The sequence below is a fragment of the Oreochromis aureus genome, linkage group 14 (genome assembly GCF_013358895.1).
Source record: "Oreochromis aureus strain Israel breed Guangdong linkage group 14, ZZ_aureus, whole genome shotgun sequence".
Classification (NCBI taxonomy): Eukaryota; Metazoa; Chordata; class Actinopteri; order Cichliformes; family Cichlidae; genus Oreochromis; species Oreochromis aureus.
The window spans coordinates 9,414,294-9,433,060 of NC_052955.1; the positions used below are offsets into that span (position 1 = coordinate 9,414,294).

Here is an 18,767-nt window from a genome sequence, read left to right on the forward strand (position 1 = left end):
CTAGTGAGGTGTTATGTGAATATGAATTAAGTTATTCATATGTCTAGAGCCTCTGAATGATTTGTCAGTTTTAGTACAGTCTTTATTCATTAAAGTAATTTATTGTTTTAATTTACCAGTAGCTCGTGAATTCTCCATCTTCATATCATGCCTTATAAAATAATACTGTAACTATAACAACCATGGAAGCAATAAAACATAGTGCAGGCTCGTAAGTATTGAAACATATATAAACAGCTGTAATATTCGGTCTCAAAATAGGTTCTCAATGAAATATTTTAGTGCGGGCTGTTTTTGGTTAACCAGCTAACGCAAACATTTTGCTGCCATGACAAAGTACAGGGCAAAGGGCCAGCTGTCAACAAAAGAGAGGCTAAAGAGGAGAAAAAAAGAGCCGATTTCAAACGGCCCAGATCAAAAAATTTGTCATAACAACAAAGCTTTGGTCTAAACCAACACGCAGGGGCCCCTGTAGACTTGGGGATTTGACAAAGCCCAGCCCTCATTTTTGGAGGCCCAGCTGTAAAAAATGCCATTTAATGAACCTGTCTGCTGAAGCTGTCCCCTGCCTGTCAGAGGTGTCAGCCAGTGACAAGCGCTGGGGACGGCCGCCTCCAGTCACAGACAGGCCTGCCAGCTGGAGACTTCGGCCCCAATCTAATCACGCCACCAGGAAGGGACCGGCGCTCTGCTCTTGGTCTGTCACGCTCAGGGCTGGGGGAGCGGTGAGAGGGTGGGTGAAGGGGTCTGGTGTGGCCGACAAGCGCAGCCTTTTGTTTCCACACAGGTCCCTCCATGCAGGCTCATTAGGAGGCACAGGCGCATGCGCTGCTTTACCAGCTGCAGCATATATCCCTCTCCTGTATAATAACCATAATGCAATTTAACAACACTCTGCTCTTTTTACGTTATTCCTTCTCTCTGGTTTCCCTGATGTGACAGAGGGCAGGCTGCGTTCTGCACGCAGAACATCATAGGAGAAAAAAAGAAAATATTTTGACAGATGAGATGAGGAGAGGCACAGGTGACACCAGTGTTTAGGCTGAAACTCATATATAATAATGTGCAGATGCTCACACGGAGCACATCATGTTTATAAGCGACAGGAAGCCACTCCATGCATGGAAATAGATTCTAATCATATTTGACTTCCGAATAGCTTTACCCCCACATTGACTGAGACACAATGACAGATGTTATTAATAAATCTAACGAAGCATTTTCTTTAAAACCTGATGCAATTTTCTCCCATACGGAACAATCTACACCCCCTCCACTCCATTTACACCAAAATAGGAAAATATTATAATTCAGTGAGACCTCCAAGCCAGCATGACTGATATATTTATATGAGACTGTGGCGCATACTGACAACCTGGTATCACAGCACCTCTGCTGCATTCTTCTCAGATTTGTCTAATAGGCTTCCACTATAAAGCCTCACAACTGCATGGTCCCAGGCGGCCATAGAGAACAGTGAAGTGGAAGAATAAGGGGAGGATACGAGAGGCAGTTTCATTTTGAGTGATATGACTACTCCCCGAGGAGCAAGTGGGATGGATTTCACACATGGCAATTTGGAGGATCAGCACACACTGCATATACTGTATTCAATGGCTGACCCCAGGCAATATGGGCCAAATCTGTGAAGAGGTTGAGAAGCCAGAGAAGGCACAGAGAAAGCATGAAGCCTAGTAACAGGGAGAGCAGAGAACAACTCTGAGTTAAGTGGAAGAGCATTGCCAGCCTAAGACAACATGGAAGACTGGGCAAAAAAAGAAATAAATCAATAAAAACTAAATAATGTTTATAAAAATTACCCAACTCTTCCACTAATCTATATCTAAATTAAAAAGGAAAAAGAAAAGTGAAAAAGAAAAGCAAGCCTTGCATAGACTGTGTTATAGCTAGCATGTACATATGTTTCCCATACTTGCTTAGATGGCAAAATACCCCCCCCCTGAGATTTCCCTCCAACCCAAAACAACAAAAATGACTCGAAAAATGCAAAAGCCACAAAACACATTATCACAGACAGTTGCTTTGTGATCAGCAGAAAGTAGTTTCTATGAATACACAAAATAGTTTTAATTTAAAATATTTCCTGAATAAAACCATATGCACAAAAAATAGCCCCAACTTTGACAGTTTTTTCTTTGTACACACTAAGCAGTGCATACACTGTGAAATGAAACTAACGCTGGCATATTTAAGTTTGCAAAGCCAAAGCAAAACTCCACATTTTTATTTTAACTTTAATCCCTTTTACATCCTGCAAAGATTCATAATGTATGCCTGAGCATCAAAGCTTGTTTTTATCTGATCTGTCCTTAATGTGACAACTGTTATGAAGTGTAGAAATACAAAAATGTAAAAGATTCCCCCAGATTATTAAAAAAAAAAAAAAGAGAGAGAAGGAGAGAAAAAAAATCCACTAGTTCCTCTCCGACAGACCCATATCTCAACTTCAATAAAGTAGCAGGCTTCTAATGCAGGTATTGGGAGAAAACAAGATACAGATTTGCATAATCAGTGTCACTATACATTTGGGTGGTAGCTGGAGTGTGGCAAGATGACACAGCTCTGGTGCTCTGGCAAGACCAGTGGGATAAAGGAGATGAATATGCATTAAATATGCTGGCAGTTCACTGCCCAAAATGTCCAGCCAAGTTTGTCAATAACATTCATGTCAGAGATAGTATTTCACGCAGATTAGCAGACCCTGCAGCGCTGTCTTCAACACTGCCATGGTAGGACAGGTGGGAGGAGCCCCTGGTGCAGTATGCAATCGTGTCTTAAAGAGTAAAAGCTCAGCCTATGTGGAAACATAAAGCCCCAAGAAATCCAATGGGTAAAAAAAAAAACACAAAGAGTAACTTAGGCTTGTGGTTCTCTGCAGCAGTGATACAAAGTTTGGCATCAAGCCGCCAGAAGGTTTGGCGGTTATAAGAAAGAAATCCATCTAAAGTGTGGTATGAGCCCTCTTTAAATTACATATACATTCACATATAGTCATGTTTTTGTAGATTTTAGATCTAGTTGGATGCCTTGTGATTGAAGCCTGATGGTGATGCCATGTTTACACGTTTGCTACTTTTATCCAAAATACAAAGTGGGAATACAATATTAAAAAAAATTGATAAAATGAATGCAATTCCTGATAAAATCACAGTTTTATGTGGATCATATCCTTATTGTCTAATTTCATTTTATATCAGGATTCAGTTTGTTAGGAGTCTATCAAAAGTTTGGAACATGTGTAGGAGTGAGCAAGTTTGAGAACAAAATGCTTGCACTCTTTGGAAATCAAAGGACAGACCTCCCATTTCTTACAAAAAGCAGATCAAGCTGTAATTTAGCATTTAAGCTAACATGAGTTATCTTTGTACAAGTGTTACTAGAGTGCTTAAGAATTTTCTATGAAATATGTTTACTGCCTACATGATTATAATTTATGAGCAAAACATATAATTTCCTGTGTTTGTTTGTGAGCAAGCAAATGATAGAATACAACATTTAAAGCTTCATATGGAAAATGAACACGGTCAAATGGTGAGCCACCCATAGCCACATCCACAAACATACTTAGTCAGCACATCATCCAGATAAAAAGCTTTGGGGATGCTTTCACTAAGGAGCTTGAGAGAAGGGATGCAGTCATTTGGTGTTGGGTCTTTTCAGCAAGCTTTTCCTAATGGGACGTTTTCAGGGACTTGTCAGCCTTAAGATGACTGAAATCTTCCTGGCCTGGGTACCAGCTTCATCTGGCTGCCACTGAGACTGCCAAGCTGATCGCTTTAAATTCTACTTTTCTTTTCCTCTTTTTTTCCTTTCTTTCTTTCTTTTTTTTTGTTATGTGTGGGAGGAATAGGGGCTCAGAGCAAGACAGAGAAAAAGAAAGGAATAAGACAAGGATGGAGAGGCAGAGACAGAGGAGAAGAGGGACAGAAAGAGCAAGTGGTTAGACGAGAGGGCCTGATGAGCAATGAGCGCCTCACTCGTCCTCAATTAATCTTGTCTTTCTACCTTTGCTTTGGCGCTTCCCTTGGCACCAAGGTAATAATGACACCCTCATCCATTATCCTTTTATCCCCCTTATTCACAGGGAATTGCTTAATAATATGTTACAGATTCGTCCTCCTTCATATAATTCTTTCTGTCATTCGCAGTATATCATCTGGAAAACACACAGCCCCCTTTCTGCCGGACGCTGTTTGAGGATTATCGCGGGTGACACCTTCGGGATGCAGCCAGAATCTGGAGCATCATTTTTTCAGCCATAAAGTGGAATTACCCTGACTTATCTGTCATTGCCAAAAGCACAACAAGCCATTCAGGGCCAAAGCAAAGGTGGAACAGGTTCTTATCGGCCTCTCTGAACGAGAGGGCTTGTAAATTTATGCTAATGAGGGCCTTTGTCATCCAGGCTCACCCCTTGGGGCTGAACGGGGCTTGCAAGGGATGATAATCTGGCTGTTGAGTGCACTAGATAATTTGTACTTTATCCTCATGTAATTATATAGTTTAAATCTTTTTACCAATGCTAATCCTTCAACACGAGGAAGTGTCTTAACCGTGTCCATGGTTCTTAGCAGCACTAGTTAGCGTGCAGCTGACTCCCTCATAAAATCACGTAGGAGGAGTGCAGCGCTGATATAATTACTCTGACTTTCTGTAGCCTGTGCTGTGAATCCTCCTATCATTTTGATCCGCCTTAGCAGGCAGGCAGTAAGCCAAGCTAGCAGCCTGGGGGTGTGGGAGACAACACAGGAAAAGGTGAAAACATTGTAGCCTGACTGAAGAGCTCTTTCCATTTTTTGTCAAGAGTAGAAAAAAAATGACGGGGTGAAAAGGAAAATGAGATAAAATTAGTAAAAGTAAGTGCAGTAGGGCAGCTTCGCAGAGCTTTTGAGGTCCCTCTGCTGTCCAGCGGGACTCCACGCCATCTCGTGTGCCTGCCAAAGCCGACAGCCCCTGACAAGCTGCTTGGCGTGCTGTAATTTGACTAATTACACTGGATTAGACCATATTAATGCAAGCTGTTTTCTCCAGGGTCATTGACCCACCCAGTGTGTCCCTTGCTGGCTTTCCTCAATTCTGCGTAAACAAAAGAATCTCAAGAAAATAAAGCAGATTTTTTAAATAAGCTTTGAACATGTATCAATTTAACTGATGTTATTTTTATAATGGGCGAGACTGCTACAAAGCATCCACAGCATAGAAACTGAGATGCAGACTGCACTTTCCTGGGGCACATCATCACAAGGTTCTTTGATAACAAACCAAATCTTTCTCCTCCAGCTTTGACTCTTTGTATGGAAAAAAAAAAAAAAGAATCTCAGAGAGGTACCATAGTTCATGAGAAACAGAAGGGGTTGGAGTTACTAAGAATGGCATCAAAAAGCAGACAACAACAGGAAAATGTAACTTTGAATTTTGTGATTTTGACTTTTAATTTCCGAAAAATATCAGGACAAAACGAGAGTAATGAGGCACTGTGAGGTTTAGCTATGTGTTCAAACGTCTTCCTAGGGAAACTGTGTTTTGAAATCTAAAAGGAAATAAAAGACACATTATTTGATCTGGAAATAATACTCAGAGAACCAAAAAGCATACTTAATTGTACAAAGAATGATGGGGAACCAACTCATTTGCATTTGTAAAAATCCACAAAGAAAGAGGGGAAATGAGCCATACGATATGTGTGTTTTAATACAAATGCTCTCTCAATTGTACCAAATCAATTTGAATTCCACACAATAGAGAGGCAGCTTCAGTGTTTGTATGTGTTCCTCTGCCTTGAACACGGTGTAATAATAGTCTTAAACCATGCGTTATAAAGACAGAATACCAAAGAGGCTTACAGCCTTAGTTTCATGAAACATTTAGGTAAAAGTTCCAAAGGCTGAGGATGATGAAAGAAGGTAAGCTTGAAAATGGGCTTCTGGGATCCACAGCCCTTATTGTACAGAAGTCACATCAAATTAATGCTGAGGGCCATTTGCAGCCTTTCTTCTCCTGAGCTTTTCAGAACGGATTAAGCTATGAAAACTCAGAAATTACTAAAGCACCTATTAGGCATTAAGCTTACCCTTTCTTCTCTTTCCCTTTGAAAGTCATTGAATGTGCTTCACTTCACTTGTACCACAATTCACAAGTTGTTTGCATACTTGAAAGAATGGCAATTTGATGAAATTTGTCCTGTGAAATGTATATTTTAGACTTGCTGCTTACCATTTCTTAGCAGGAGAAAATCTACTTCTATAAACATTTTACACCGTTCACCCTTGTTTTACCCAGTTATTTGTTACTTTACAAATCTGCATATTATACAAATTCATCCTGTAGCTTCAGATAGCGGTGTAAGCATTTTTGCTGATAGTTTCAGTGTTTTCACACTGGAGAAGAGCTGCTACTGCTGGGTTTCTCTCAGGCTTTCTGCACCCTGCTTTGCTCTCTGAATGCTTCTTCAAAGAAGCACAGGGAGTGCATGAATTGTAATTATGGCTCCTAAAAGGATTCAAGAGCAACCGAACGATGGCACTTGAGAAACAGGTCGTGTGGAGTTAAACGGCTGTCAGACACTCAAAGCACAGCAGCATGTGAACAAACCCACAAAGGCTGGACAAGTCCACTTTTAGGGCCCTCCTGCCCACTTTCTCTCTCGGGAGGGAGGGGGGGATTAAAGATCAACTATGTCCCAACTAAAGACCCATATAGCTTTTCTTCATCTTCACTCAAATTCAAGTTTTCAAGGTTCCAGCTTTCCAAGTATGAAACTCAACCTGAAAATAGTAACAACTTGTTCAAGAGCTGTTTAGATTTGACTCAAAGATTTTTAATCAGGGAAAATATTCACTTCTTATAAACAGGCTATTATACAGAAAAAATAAATCTTCTTACATTTCAAGGTAAATGAAACAGCAGGAGCACAGCACGTGAGAAGGAGAAGCAGACATGTGTGAGAGATCAGGTAATTGGTACCACCTGAGAAACCACTGTAACCACAGTGTCAGATTATCCGACAATCTAGGCTTCACAATTATGGAAAATATCATCTGCGCTCCCCAAACAGCTTCAATGACTCACCAGGGCACAGGACCCCTCGCTTCACATTAAAGAGACCAGCCTTCAGTCAGGACCTTCAGGAACTTCAGCCCCAGCCTACTCCCTGAAAGCACCCTTAAAGAAACCAACCTGCAGCGTGAAGTCCCTATGCATGACCCTTATTAAACTCCTAATTGGATTGAGAGCCACTAAGAAAAAAAAATTCAACATTGCTCATTCAGCTGAGCTTTTCTTTAACATTCCTTCCAGTAGTTTGCTCCTTCAACAATAACATTCAAACTCGTGTCACTGAAAACCTTTTTTTTCTCTTTTCAAAACACAAGCAGATTTTTTTTTTAAATAGGAGTATAGGCAAAACCTTATTCACCTTTTTTTATGATGTTCAGAGCACTATTTGATTTTCACAGGGTGCAAGTGACAGGCTGAAACAAAGCAAAGGGATGCCCATTGTAAAGCCTTTCATTATTGTAATGGTTTTAAAATGGCTACAAGCAGGGCCCTATTCACTAGTGACCAGGCTACTCCGCTCTCATGTTCATATCCAGGACAAACTCTAAGTGGGAACTCTGGAGCCAGCTGATGAGTTTACTCATACCTGGAGTCCCGAACTATCAGTGCCTACAGAAGTTCCCTCCACATTTACACTAATTATAGAGAATAAATAGTTCCATAACAACAATATCAATCAAGTTCATTATGAAAAACAGCATAATGACAATAATTACAATAATATCTCATTAAGAAAAAGAATAAGAGACAGGGGAGAATTAATAGCAGACAGGTGTACAACACACTGCAATTATGGAACCTGAAATTAGTTCATTGCCTCGAGGCAAACACAAGAGAAAGGGAAGGTTGTGTGTGTGTGTGTGTGTGTGTGTGTGTGTGTGTGTGTGTGTGTGTGTGTGTGTGTGTGTGTGTGTGGGTGGTGGGGGGCTGGTTTTAGGGCTGGGAGTAAGACTGATAGAGGAAGGCTCACTGACAAAAAAAGGAATTGCAAATAAGCAAACAAAAATGTCTTAAATGTGTAAATTAGAGAGAAAAATAAGAGGGAAAAGCAGCTTTTCCCTGCAGACTGGTTCCTTAGATGAGAAAGGAGCAGCGAAACGTGATCAAGGGGAGCCGTGGAGCGGTGCGGCAGGCGTCAAGATGAGCACTCAGCCAGCGAGTGGCAGCTTCTCCTTTTCCAGTCAATCATTCATTACAGAGCCAAGTGCTGTGGAGGAGTGCCTCCTCTTTTTGACCTATCATATTACTGCCTCTGTAAACTCCTAATCCCCCCCTTCGTTAGATGGTGTCAACAGCCGACATGCTCACTCCCTGCCGCTGCACTCCCTGCTCAGACACCTCCCAAGCCCTGCCAAGACCACAGAATTGACACTCTAATAAAATCGTTTGAAATTTAACGAGGTAGAACGGCATAACTTTATCCTTCTTTCTGGTACTCTTACCCACCTTTTCGACTTGTTTTCTTTTTTTGTAAATCGTTAGAAAGACGCACAGAAAGAATTAGTTAACTGTAACATTTTGTTTCACCATAAATTTTAGATACACTTAACTGTAAGCAACCTTAAAAAAGTCCTGACTTTAGGTCTTCAATCTTTTATTAGCTGGACTGAGAGGCCAGTCATTTTTTTTCTTTTTTGCCTTGAGGCTGTTTCTAAGCAGGTGAAAGCCTGAAGGCAGGAACCTGCACATCAGCACTTCTTCGTCCATCATGACTCTTTCATGGCGACCCCATCTCCTGAGCTTCTCTAATAGAGCCCAGTGAGATGACTACTATAATGAGTCCAACGGATAAAAGCCCAGCGGGACAAAGCAACATTCAGATACATCTTCACATACACACCAGCACAAATCTGGGACTCTCTCTGCGAATTTTGTTATAAAACTAAACAAAAGAATCAGGCACAGGGTGGAAAGCAGGAAACCAGATGAAACATCTGTGTTTTGGCCGAACTCCAAAACTAATTTTCTAGCAATTAATAAAGTCATGCAGATCACAAACAACAGAAAACAATCAAGTTCATTACAGGAGCATCCAAACATATCACAGCTGTCCTTCACACACGGACCCTTTTCAAAAAGAAATATTAAAAACATACACACAGACCAACAGATCCAAGTGCGCATGGGTTTAGGTAGGGTCCCAATTTAAGCTGACAGATACCAGATAGCAGATACTCAAGGAAATGACAGCACAGATTTAGGATGGTTCTGAGTTTAGCTGAATGTGACAGTGCCGCAACAAAACTATTAAACATGAGTGAAGGCGAGTAATGCTAATATTCTTTATTTCTTAATAACATGTAGCACATAAGCCTTTGTAGTCAGTCAGGATCTTAAAATATTGCACCTTATTGGGGGTATATATGTAAATTGGTGAGATAAACTTTGTCACACCTACCACATAACATGGTTTAAGGGATGTTAATTACCATATAAAATAAGCAATTGGCATCCGGCCCCATATGTCCCACTTTTTGGGTGAGGAAGATGGAAATGAGGTGGGGTAGATTCGATTGTGACATACTCGCCGTCTGTGCTCCACAATGTGTGCCTTTGCCAGTAACAGGCTAATATTCAGCAGAGCTCACCACCACCAGAACTAATGAAAGTAGACAAAATGTCTCTGCTGCCATCTTTGTCTAGCATCCACTCAGGGTGAGCCTCCCTCTTTCCCTCCTCTCCTTTTCACCTCCCCTCTTTCCCCTTGCTCTTGAAGGGAGGGTGACAGCAGCATAAAATGGTGGCGAGCAAATGTGCCTTCCATGTGGCAGCAGCGGTGGGGGTGACAGGCCAGGCTGAGGCCAGTGCTATCAGCAGTGCATGGCTGTTGCTTTGAACAAGCTGGATGGTCGCCATGGAGGATCAGGGTAGAGCTCATGAAACGCCAGCAGTTGCAAACAAAAGCATCTCAATATCAAATCAAGAAAAAGACCAGCCACCCTTGAGAGAAAACTGCTAGCTCTTTGATGAATGGAAACTTTGCTGTTTACTGACACTTGTTAATAAGTGACCGCACATCACACCATTATTCTGGTTTGTTTTACAGCCTTTACACAAATCTGATTCAAAAAACTGCATTTACTGACATTATATTTATTATTCATATTTTTTCACTGTGTTGTAATTTTAATTTAATATATAAAATATTTATATATGACTTACAGAACATCTAGGGATACTTAAAACTACTGAACAAAGCAAACTCACTTCATCCAGCAATTAGTGGTTGAGTCTTTCAGGGGGTTGTTATTTAACCCAGAGCTCTGAGGATGATGAAGCAAGGGCATAAATCACAGAGTGAAACAAGGCAGACTCCTCGATTCATTAATGGAAATGATCTGTCAATATGCTGGAGTCAATTCACACGTGTCAGCTGGGCTCAGCACACAATGGCCCAGCCAACTTATGAACTCCCTGCACCACTCCAACGAGTCCATAAAACAACTGGCAACGCCGCTGGGGAGCACCCCGAGACACCACCCTCTTGCACAGACCACCAGATGACACAGATGGGGCGAAACCAAACAAAGACGAGAGTCCCTTTGTACAAAGACGGACCCCTTTCAAAAGCCATTCATGCAACAAATTGGGGAAATCTGGCCATGCAGCACTTTGGGCTTGCTCTTTTATTAGCATGAGCCTTACGTCACAGTAAGTGAAATCAGATTTATGGCTCTCTGCTACAGAAAGTGGTTAAAATTAAGCACAATTTTAAGAAAAAAAGAAGCAAAGCTAAGTTAACTATGTTATCCAGGAACAGCTTGTTCTGCTCTAACTGAACCACGGTGTAACGAGCCGAGTCACTTTTTAAAAAATTACATTTTGCTGCATTGCACAACAATAACCAAGGCATCAGCTAAAGAAACGCTAATGAGGAAAGCTACACAAAGACAATGCTGAGCCTTGCTTTCATGTCTTCTCCTCTGGAGCTGATGGATTATTTGGCTAAATATAGAGCTAAAACATGACATAATTTTTATTGTCAAATCATCTTGACAAGCTTGTAAGCAAATGTAACTTCAGACTGCGCATTCACTGCATCAGTTAGAGGTGCAGATATCACCGATTCTTCGCACTCACAGGGAATAATACCTATTAATAACAGCCATGCACAAGGTACTGTAGGGCTTCAAGCTTTAGCACTTTCAAAGAAGGCCCATCAGTTATTGAGGTTTATTTCCATGTAGGTCATTAAGTATGAGCACACAAGCTTTCTCTTGTTAGTCCCTCTGCATTTTTCTTTTCTTGTTCTTTCTCAGCTGCACACTGGTGCTGCTGCAGCAATCTGCATAGAGAGACATTTGTCATCATTAGCCCTGCTCTGACAGTTGGCACCCGGTACCTCAGATCTCTAAGACTGGCAATTATGAACCCTTCATCCCTTATTTAGGCAACATCACCTAATTTCATCACAGGCCTCACCAACAGCGTTTGATTACCAACACCCCCAAACCTGCAATATGCCCTCGATTCTTGCATTTCCTTTGTTTTGTGCTTTGGTGTACTCCTACTCCCAGATCACATGACACGTGGGAGAGAGTTGTGTTCATTCAATCTGAGATTTGAAATTACTTATCATACACAAGGGCCGTAGAGAGGCCCGCATATGAGCATCATGGGGTCAGTGGGCAGATGATTACAGCACCCACTTTTAGACGGTAGACATCTTGCAGACATTAAGATTAATCACAGCGTTGTTGCTGAATGGCTGCCTTTAAGCACAAACAAGGTGGAAATCAACAATAAAGCAAAAACAAACCAGCTAAAACAGAAATGAAAATAAGTGCATGCTAACATATAAACTGTTCAAGTCTTTATGACCTAAACAAATCCAGTTTCTAGAAATCAACAATAGGAACTCAAGTAGAATAAAGTAATAAAAACCAGGTGCCCCAGTTTCCAACACACGAAATGTTTAACAACAAAATACCAACTGCAAACTGCATGCTGATAAAGCGCAGCAGCAGCACTGTCACTGCATCTGGCCAAATGCATAAAATGTGTATGAAAAGGTGTGCCGAGCATTACGTAAGATTGTATGTTCGTTTTAGTAACACAAACCAGGCATTTCTCTGGATTGTTACTTTGGTAAACAAACTTGAATTGTATATATATATATGCTAAATTCATGCAAATACATGCATGTAATTTATCAGCGAGTCTGACAAGCGTACCATATTGCAGAGGGGAGGGGTGAAGGGCCAACTGAAGCTGAGACAATCAATTAAGTTTTATAATTTACACTTTTCTTCGCCTCCCTTTTCTCAGAATGCTCCATCAAACCAATACATTTGGTTATTTCTGTGTGCTGAAGCTTACTGCGAACAATGCCTGTTGAGGTTACCGCTAGAGGGTCTCTGGGTGCCCTCTGGCCATGTGCTCCAGCTTCCTGACTTATCCAAATGAGGCTGCTAATACACAGCGGAGAATAAAACAAATGAATGGACACAATCCAAAGGGGGTCCACAGTGAGGCTCCAGGCCCCAAAATTAACTGGCCTCCTACAGAGACACCATATTGCGTGGAATAATAATGCTCCATTATTAAAAATCCCAATGACAATTTCATTTTGTGACAAATAAAATTACAGAAAAATGTGTCAAAGTGAGTGACCATCCCATGAGTATATTATTTCTCACAGTTTGAGATCCAGCGATGTCACATAACCGAAGTGTCACTGCTTTTAATCTGATCTGTACAAACAGATGCCATCCTCTTAAGTCCACTTTGGCTAATCCATACATTAATTCGGGAGCTAGCTGGTTGAATTTCCTTTGTGTGGGAATACTGCTTGAGAGAGTCTTTTTCCAGACTAAAAAACCCCCCAGAAACCTAATGAAATTGCAGTTGTCAGACTTTAGTTGTGTAAGTAGATTTTTAATAAAACATCATTCACAATTACAACGTCAGTAAGAGGATTGCTCACCACAAAAATCTTGATCCAGTTTGTGGATCGTATTATTAGGTAATGCAAAAAATTGAGCTGAAACACGCACATGTGATTCTTTAAAACTCTGTGAACAGAGCACTGATTGCTATTTTCACAATTTAAACTATTTTTCAAAACATAATTTTTAATGCATGATGCTGCATAGTGTTTTATGCATGTGTGGTAAATAATACATAACTATACAGCAGCATAAAGCACGCAAATGACTCTGGCGTCACTTGGTACAGCATGACTTCCAGTCACTCAAAGCGGCACTCATCTCATCAAAGGCCAATTATGCCATCAGACGAGTACCACTGAACTTATGCCCATCTATGTTAATATGATGATCGGTCTTGCTAGAAGAAAGGAGAAAGAAAAAAGGAGAAAAAAATGAATAAGTGTAGAGGCATGCTCTTTGAAAACAAAGAGTCCTTCAAAACAGGGTCACATGCTTGTGCAAAATTAGGGGAAGTAGAAGTCATTGTATTGATTTACACAATCATGCATGCATTTTGCTCGGTCAGAAATAGGCCTGTGCTGGAATCACAACCCCATATATCACACTGGAGGGCCTTCAATAGCCTAGCGGCATGGCGAATGAAGCAACAAAGATTGCAATGTAGTAATGGTAAAGATATGGGTAAGGAGACTGAATTGTTTTAGGCTAGACCTGACAACTGCTGGAGTCATGGGACTGCAGAGCAGGTTGAGTTACTGTGAGATCTGTGCAGCCACATGCTTTAGATTAAGAGGTGATAATCTCAATGAAAATCCTTGCTTCTATCACGCATAGGGACGACCAAACACTGGAGTACAAACTCAAGAGGTGCAACTGGATTCTGAGGTATCTCACTTGGAGAAAGATAGCCTGGAAAGTGAGCCTAGTCTGGTTTCAATAAAGAACAAGTACCTGCTGAGCTGCAGACAGTGGGAGAGAGTGAGAGAAAAGACTATCAAAGCCCGAGAGGGGAAGACTTTTAGCTACCTCTCACCACATGAAAACGTTCAATGTCCTCCACAGTCACCAGAAATAAGTCAATAAGAATAAAACATTTAAGTTGTAAAATGTAGTTAAAGTTACCACATTTAAATGTGGTGAAAACTAGAATAAAATAATATTGTTATTAGTGTTAACTAGTCTCAAACGACTGTATTTAAAGAAAGTAAAAAATAAAAAGAAATCTACTCAAATCTGTAATTTCTGCCTAGTAACAGTGTGAAATTATCACAGAGGTTTACCAAGCAGCTACTGGCAGTGTGTTCATGACAGGCTGTGCTGATAATGGGAGTCACCTATCTATCAAGGTCCTTCGTGCACACACGCCACCTCCCGCTCAGCCGCATCCATGTAGTTAGAGCTGGAACTGACGAGCAGCGGTTTGCCCTCATAATGTCTGGTTGTGTGCAGTTCAGGCTAGAGCAGAGATGAGTGTAAATGACTTTTTGTTGCTTATCTGATCCACGCAGCATCATCTTTTTGAAGTCTTCTTCAAAGCGTGCACTGTATTGTGAGATGGAGTGCCAGTGTAATGATGAGAGCCAGAGAGGGTTTAGTGCAGATGTAAGCTCACTTTATTGAGGATCATGGCACTGTGTATAAATGCACATGCACATGATAATTATTTTGTTTTTATTTACTTTTTTTTTATTTTTCATTTTCAAAATATTGAAACTGTTTATTTTTTCCTGGATTTTTTTTTTTTTTTTTTTGGTGGTATTACTATTTTGTTGAATAAAACACATGTATAAGAATGCAGTATGCCAATCTAAAAGATTTTATTTATTTAAATAATTATTTTTCATAACATACACCACACAATAATAACTTTGATAATCTTTAATATCAGAACTACTTTCAGAGAAAATTATTAACCCAAAGACCAAAATAAATATTGAATATTTTACACATTCTCCTTTCACTGACTGAAATTAAAATACATTTTTTGGTTAAAATGATAAAACTCATTTTTTTAAATGTAGAAAACTGTAAGAATCATATAGTTTGTTAAGATTACAGCTGTTTTGGTTTTCTTACAAAATACATTAATTTAAATGCTAAAATAAAATGACATTGTTGCTGCCACCCCCCCCAAAAAAACCAAATACATATACATACATACATAATGTATAGAAAAATACTTAAAAAAAAAAATCTCGTTATCATACAAGCTAAATTTTAAAGCTGACATAAGTTACTCAAACTTATAACTACTAAATTAAATAAAAAGTCAAAAATGATAAATAGCTTAAAACTATTTTATTCTTGCAAAATAAAGGCGGTAGTTCAACGCTGTTTATTCACCTAACATAACATTTAAAGATCCAATTAAAAAAAGCAAAGCTTGATTGTTTTCATTAATATGTCTTAAAATGTACAAAAGTATTTTTAATCCATACATATTAATATATTGCTGTGTGCATTTCTCCATTCAAATTGTGATTTATCTGCTTTAACCTACATGAAAAGAATTCGATCTCGTGCGATGCAGAAAGAGGAAAATTTAAATAAAACTGAAAACTGAGCCGTTTATTAGACGAATACATGAATACCAAACAATTCTAAACCCACCTACTGTTTCAAATATGATTCAACAAAGCGCACTAAAAAAATAGAAGATAGCGTCCAACGGAAAATAAGACACGTTGAGCTGTGGAAATTCTGTTTTTTTCTTCTCCTTCTTCTCTCCAAATGCGTAGGTGTACTTCCGCTCCTCGATATACTACTAGTACCTGTACTTTTTACTTGTATATAACACCCGGGGATGAATTTGTTTTCGATAAACTGCGGTGACGCATCGGACAGCGATTGGACATCTTGGTTTCAACTCCTCCCTTATAATAAAGAGAGTGTGTGTGTGTGTGTGTGTGTTCCCGTTGTAAAACACAGCAACACCGGGCGTCTGCGTCAAGAGGACACACTCCACTCTGCGCAATTACGCGGACTCTTAACTGGCACAGTGATCAGACAAAAACGAAAAAGGCATTTCTACTGAACAAGACTGAAATGGACTTTTAATCACGACACCCTGATAATTTCGAGGACTTGCTTTGAACACTTCAATGCAGTTTACGGCACACCAGCTGTGAATGTTGTGATATGATTTTTACGCGTGTGCTCTGAGCACAGCTTATTTGTTTTATAAATATACTTTTTCTTTTTAGGTAGCTTTCTTTCTTCTCTAAAATTGGCTCCCGTACAAACAGCCGCGTTGGATCCTTCGGCTTACTGCGAGACTCCGGTGTATAACCCGGATCTCTGCCCTAATATGATAGCCGCCCAGGCAAAGTTGGTGTATCACCTCAACAAATACTACAACGAGAAATGTCAGTCTCGGAAAGCAGCCATCGCCAAAACCATCCGAGAGGTGTGCAAGGTGGTTTCGGATGTCCTGAAGGAGGTGGAGGTGCAGGAGCCCCGCTTCATCAGCTCTCTCAGCGAGATGGATAATCGTTTCGAGGGACTGGAGGTCATTTCGCCCACCGAATTCGAGGTTGTGCTCTATCTGAATCAGATGGGAGTATTCAACTTTGTGGACGACGGGTCCATTCCCGGCTGCGCCGTCCTCAAACTCAGCGATGGCCGCAAGAGAAGCATGTCTCTGTGGGTCGAATTCATCACAGCCTCCGGTTACCTCTCTGCGCGCAAGATCCGGTCGAGATTTCAGACACTGGTGGCGCAGGCAGTAGACAAATGCAGCTACAGAGATGTTGTCAAAATGGTCGCTGACACAAGTGAAGTGAAGCTGCGCATTAGAGACAGATATGTGGTACAAATCACGCCGGCTTTCAAGTGCACTGGCATCTGGCCACGGAGCGCTGCGCACTGGCCCCTGCCTCACATCCCCTGGCCGGGACCTAACAGGGTGGCAGAAGTCAAAGCGGAAGGTTTCAATCTTTTATCCAAAGAGTGCTACTCCCTGAACGGCAAGCAGAGCTCAGCAGAGAGCGACGCCTGGGTCCTGCAGTTCGCCGAGGCCGAGAACCGACTCCTTCTGGGTGGATGCAGGAAGAAGTGCTTGTCTGTCCTCAAAGCGTTGCGAGACCGTCACCTCGAACTGCCCGGGCAACCACTGAACAACTACCACATGAAAACCTTGGTTTCCTACGAGTGTGAAAAGCATCCCAGGGAGTCGGACTGGGATGAGAACTGCCTCGGCGATCGCCTGAACGGGATACTATTGCAACTTATTTCGTGTTTGCAGTGCAGAAGGTGCCCTCATTATTTCCTGCCCAATTTAGACCTATTTCAAGGAAAACCTCACTCTGCTCTAGAGAATGCAGCCAAACAGACTTGGCGACTGGCGAGAGAAATACTGACCAACCCCAAAAGCTTGGAGAAACTCTGAGGTAAAAATAAAATATATTAGTTCACCTCGTCTTAAAAATGTTTTGAAGAGGCCTAATGAGCTCCTAAACGGACACAAAATATTGCCAACCGATTTGCAAGTCTTGTGAAATGTGACTGTCCTCTGTTGTTATGTTTTGGCCTAGCCTGTTTCAAGATGATTTGCTTTTTTAAATAACAGCTTAGCTTGTCACTCTCCCCGTGCACCTTTTGGAGGTGTCAATACTTAAATTTAAATTATTGGCTAATCCAGGAGGCCACCTCAGAAGTGGTTCCTTTCCTCTCCGTGTCACACGGTTGCCTAAATCCTGCATTTCCTCAAACGCTTTAGAAAAAAGCCCCGAGACAACCTTTGGAAAAACAAAAAATCACATCTGTACATTTTATACTGTAAATACATTCATAGATTGTGATTCGAGTGGTCTGAAATTGTGACTGTTGTTCTGTGACACGTAAATAGGATCCACCTGTTTAAATCTACTTCTGAACTTTTTTTTCTTTATCTGGTAGAAACGTTTTTAATTTATACTTGCATCAGTGGTAGTCTGATTCACCTGTTTCAATGGACTTTTTCTAATTTTTAAAAGTTTACATTTTGATGGTAGGCGTACGGCATTTTGTTACATTGAAAACATTCCATCGATTTACTTGAATTATTATTTAAAGTACAACCATTTGAATTGTTTTTCTCTACCGTGCTTAGGCCTACATGATTTAAAAAGAAAAGAAAAGAAAATGATAACATATATATAGTATAAATATATATTACAGTTTAATTGGAAAAAAAATGCACTTGAAATACACTGGATTATAACATCTGTGATCTGTTTTTTTATTTCTGTCTTTGATCTAATTTAAAGAGCTAATAAAACGAGCTGTTTTATATTTGTGTCCCATTATGGTTTTATTAAATGTGTATTTGAAATAGTGAAGTAGGCCTAATGCGATGAAATAATTATTTATTTGAACTTTTAATTTTGGGGGTCTCATGCTCTCGTTAGTATTCTACATTTCAAACTTTCCAAAAGAAAACGAGGGAGGAAGAAAGAAAGAAAAAAATAAGTAATTTTCTTATTCAACATTTTAAAGCAAACCAGCAGATTGAAAAAAAGAAAGGAAAAAAATATTTATTAAGCATTCAGCACTGGGGTCCAAAAATATGACCTAATAACAAAAATCTGAGCAATAAACTTCTTCAAAGGAAAAAAATACAGCGCATATGCGGAAGAGCGGAGGACTTTATTTTTCAAGAAAACATGAAATCTCGCGTTTTGATTTTATATCTCCAAATTTGTACTGAAATAAAACGTAAATGCTTAACACTTGTAAGACAATTGCAACGGAAGGGCAAAAAACACCGAGAAGCACGTCTGAAACCAACTGGTCGCTTTAAACTTGAGCTGTACACTTGCT

General features: G+C 40.3%; 2 protein-coding genes across 7 annotated transcripts in view; one reads left to right on the forward strand and one right to left on the reverse strand.

Annotated features, from left to right (window-relative positions):
- Positions 1-18,767, reverse strand: part of nbeab (neurobeachin b) — a 205,722-nt gene that overhangs the window by 43,938 nt on the left and 143,017 nt on the right. The gene's annotated exons all lie outside the window — the stretch shown is intronic.
- mab21l1 (mab-21-like 1) lies at positions 15,902-18,239 on the forward strand. The gene has a single exon (XM_031727767.2). It carries the CDS (start codon positions 16,276-16,278, stop codon positions 17,353-17,355), a length of 1,080 nt encoding a protein of 359 aa, XP_031583627.1. The 5' UTR covers positions 15,902-16,275; the 3' UTR covers positions 17,356-18,239.